The 3,487-nt window shown below is 34.9% G+C and overlaps 1 protein-coding gene across 1 annotated transcript in view; it reads right to left on the bottom strand.

Annotated features, from left to right (window-relative positions):
- The window catches only part of LOC106875728 (40S ribosomal protein S8), a 16,611-nt gene extending 13,272 nt beyond the window's left edge, over positions 1 to 3,339 (bottom strand). The window contains exons 1-3 of the mRNA XM_014923974.2: positions 3,193 to 3,339; positions 1,961 to 2,067; positions 1,754 to 1,853 (exon numbers count right to left, since the gene is read on the bottom strand). Coding sequence (XP_014779460.1) covers positions 1,754 to 1,853; positions 1,961 to 2,067; positions 3,193 to 3,196 — 211 coding nt within the window. The 5' untranslated portion in view covers positions 3,197 to 3,339. The remainder of the gene's footprint in view (positions 1 to 1,753; positions 1,854 to 1,960; positions 2,068 to 3,192) is intronic.
- Positions 3,340 to 3,487: the final 148 nt, after the last annotated feature.

Raw genomic sequence — 3,487 nt, 5'->3', positions numbered from 1 at the left:
GAAACCTCAGATTCATTATCAAATACCACGTGCTTTTTTTTTTCGGTTACAGAGTTAGATTTATCAAGGTCTTTAACGGAGAATCCTTCGAATTCTGACTCGCTGCTTGACAGAATAAAATTCGTATCCATTTTTTTGTCAGGATTACAAATTTTGAAAACACAACAGGAACAAATTCACAGAATTTAAAAAAAACATGTTGATCGTCGTACAAAACTATAGCTGAACTGTTTACACAAATAATCACGAGTTTTCACGAATGTGCTAACGAGATTTGCTCGGATATTCTCATTTAAATATGAATAGGTGATTACGGGCAGCTTGGTCACATGAACCAAAATTTTTTTCGGGCGGCTTTGGTAACGAAAGGGTTAAACCAATCCAATATGGTAAGCAGATTAGCATAACTAGAAAACATCAGATCAAAAGGTCTTGAACTTTTTGTTCAGCTTCTTAGTATTCTGAGCACAAAACAGTTTAATTGGCAAGTAGTTTTACACCACTACCTGGTATCTTAGTAAAGCCCATTTTAGTACACAATGGACTAGGCCACTCTGAACCTAAGGATACCACCTAATTAAAAAAAAAGTTTAGCACTAACTTCACCACACAAACAATGACTTATGTTGATCAAATTTTATATCAGACACTTAAAAAAAGAATCAAGAATTCCAGACAAAGAGAGTTCAGGAAAAGGGAAAAAATCCTTAAAATTGATTACAATAAAATCAAATATCTAAAATAAAACAGCACATTCACACACCTAGCAAAATATCATCAGAAAAGTAAATGAAAATAGACCACCTGCAAAATTACCAACATGTGATCTAAAACTACAAGTACAAACAGAATTACCAAAACGGAGGCTTTCAGTATAAAAATAATTCTCTGCACTTATAGCTGTTTTAGAAAAAATGCATTTTTTTAAGGAGAGGTGTGAAACTGCATCAGCCCGAAAATCGATATTCTGAACAAATTATGCCTGACATACTTGATAAATATATATACAAAGACAAGTTAGCAAAAAGGTTAATCTCTAGTTTAACACCCAGTCACAAAATTGAGGGAAAAAACGTGTAATAGGTCTAAAACAAAGTGTAGCAAACAAATATGAAAAAAAAAAAAAAGGGAAAAAGAGCGCGCAGATGAACGGGGTTGGGGAAGAGGACTTGGAATATTCAGGTTCTAACTCAGAGGATCCGAAAACCCAACTTTAATACCCGGTCACAAAAATGAAAAAAGAAGTGTATAGGTGTAAAACAATGTGTAGTAAACGACTATGAAGAAAAAAATGCGCGCTGACAAATAGGGGCAGGGTGGAGAGGACTTGAAACCGGAACCATGTGGTTTGGAAGTAAACTACTAATATTGCTAATTTCTGAATGTTTTAATTAAAAAAAAAGAACAGGTTTTCACTCAGTTATATAAAAGTAGTCAGAATAACACAAAAAGAAACAGCACTAAACCTTTAAAAAGCTCCAAACAATAATGACGACTAAGCCATCAACTATAGTTTCACACTATAATACAGAATTACATTTTAATATTGAACCAAAATGTAACCCCAGCATGGCCACAGCCTCAAGGCTGAAACATAAAATAGAAGGAAAACACAACCCATTAAAGCATACTTATTCTCCCGAGACGTTTTCGACTCAGAAAAGTAAAGACAGATGAAATGAGATGCCCGGCGCAATAACGACACTGCCAGCTCCCGTCCTTATCCAAGCAGAATATTGAAAATTATACTTACTTTCAGATCCCCAAGCAAAGTTGCCTGTGTCTAGTCTAAGAGCTCGGAATTTTCTGTTGCCACCTCTAGTTCTTACTGTGTGAACTCTTCTGGACCCCAGCTAGAATATAATCACATAGAATATACGTTGTTAGTAGGACCAACAACATATTAACACGGTCGAATAACGACAGCTACAAATTTTCATTTTACACAAGCTCTGCTTACCTTTGTCATTGCAGCCGGTCTGCCAAGTTCATAATTCCGCTTCTTGCGGATTTGAACCTTACGACCCCCAGTCGCTTTTCGCTTGTGCCAATTCGCACGACTGATACCTGAAAAATTGAGGAAATTGAGCTGATTTCAGTACTTGCAGCAGCGATATTGTGAAAATTTAAAAAGTTATTCCTGCAGCCTTTTCAGAGCATAAAGGACACTACTAAATACAGAGGTCCCGATGTATCTACGTAACGATGTTCTTGCAGCGCACACTTGTTAGTGTTAGGGTGTCATTATGCCCACACAGCGTTCATTTGTTTCGGGCATGACTACAGACCCCCCCACCCAACTTTGAATGATCATAACTCTCAGAAAAATGCATTTTTTTTTGGATTCCTACATAATTAGGTACTATCCCGGTGCACGCTAGATAGTCGAAACATACTTCCACTAGAGCACATTGCTATTATAGATCATTAAAAGTAGTTGTGGTCGGAAAATTGACTAAAATTTCACCAACTAAAACACGATGTTTGGGTATTCTTTCATTACAAACAGCATATTTGATCGAGTTTGACAACTATGCTGTTTAAAACGAAAGAGTACCGATGTTTGTGTACGAGAAATTTATTTTACATATTAGTGGTAATACAAAAAATTACTAACTTACATGCTGATAAAGATGGTTTAATATTAGGTGAATTATTTCTTCAGATTATTGACAAAACGAGGTGATATACACGAACCTATAATTCACTGTTGGATTTGTGTATTTGATCAAGTCAGCCATTGATCTGATGTCGTTACACTGCCAACACAATTCTACTCCAAGCTAGTATTGCAAAATTCATCAAACCGCCATGTGCGCCCCCCTTTTTTTAACGAAGACATTGTCGAAAACAATGTATAATTAGAATCGGCCAATTCTTGAAATAGTTACAAACACGTGTGTACGAGTACAATAAAAAACGTTTTTCTTGAGATGCCAAAATCCAGTGCTATGTACACACACAAATATTTTCCGCCTTAGATAAGATCATGAGGCATTAATCGAAAAAGCATTACTCGTAATGAATTTTTTTTAAAAAACTACCTTAAATATATATAGAAAAACTAAATATTAAAAAAGAATTATATCTTTAAGATTATAATTCAACAATATCAAGTTTACCAGTTATATATTCAAAAACATATGTAGGATTCTGCTGGATATTAAAAGGATAAGAAAAACAGATACTCACCCATAATGGAGTAAGAAGTAAAAGGAACCTCTCATGTGATCACGTTGAACAATTCGCTTGTTCGAGATTAGCCAAACGGAAATGAGATTTGGTAAAAGGTCATGTCCGGTTGTACCATGTGACGTTATTGAAAAATGTTTACGAAGTCTTGTTATAAATTGAGAGGAAACCCATATTTATTGCATGAAACGAAATTAAATCGAAATATCGTTAAAATTTCATGTAAATATGAATGAATATAATAATTATAAATAAGTTTCCCTGGCGGTATCCTGGTTAATGCATCCCATAACAT

The sequence above is a fragment of the Octopus bimaculoides genome, chromosome 4 (assembly GCF_001194135.2).
Source record: "Octopus bimaculoides isolate UCB-OBI-ISO-001 chromosome 4, ASM119413v2, whole genome shotgun sequence".
In the NCBI taxonomy this organism is placed as follows: Eukaryota; Metazoa; Mollusca; class Cephalopoda; order Octopoda; family Octopodidae; genus Octopus; species Octopus bimaculoides.
Note: the sequence above shows the minus strand (reverse complement) of the source record. Positions and strands in the feature narration are given on the sequence as shown.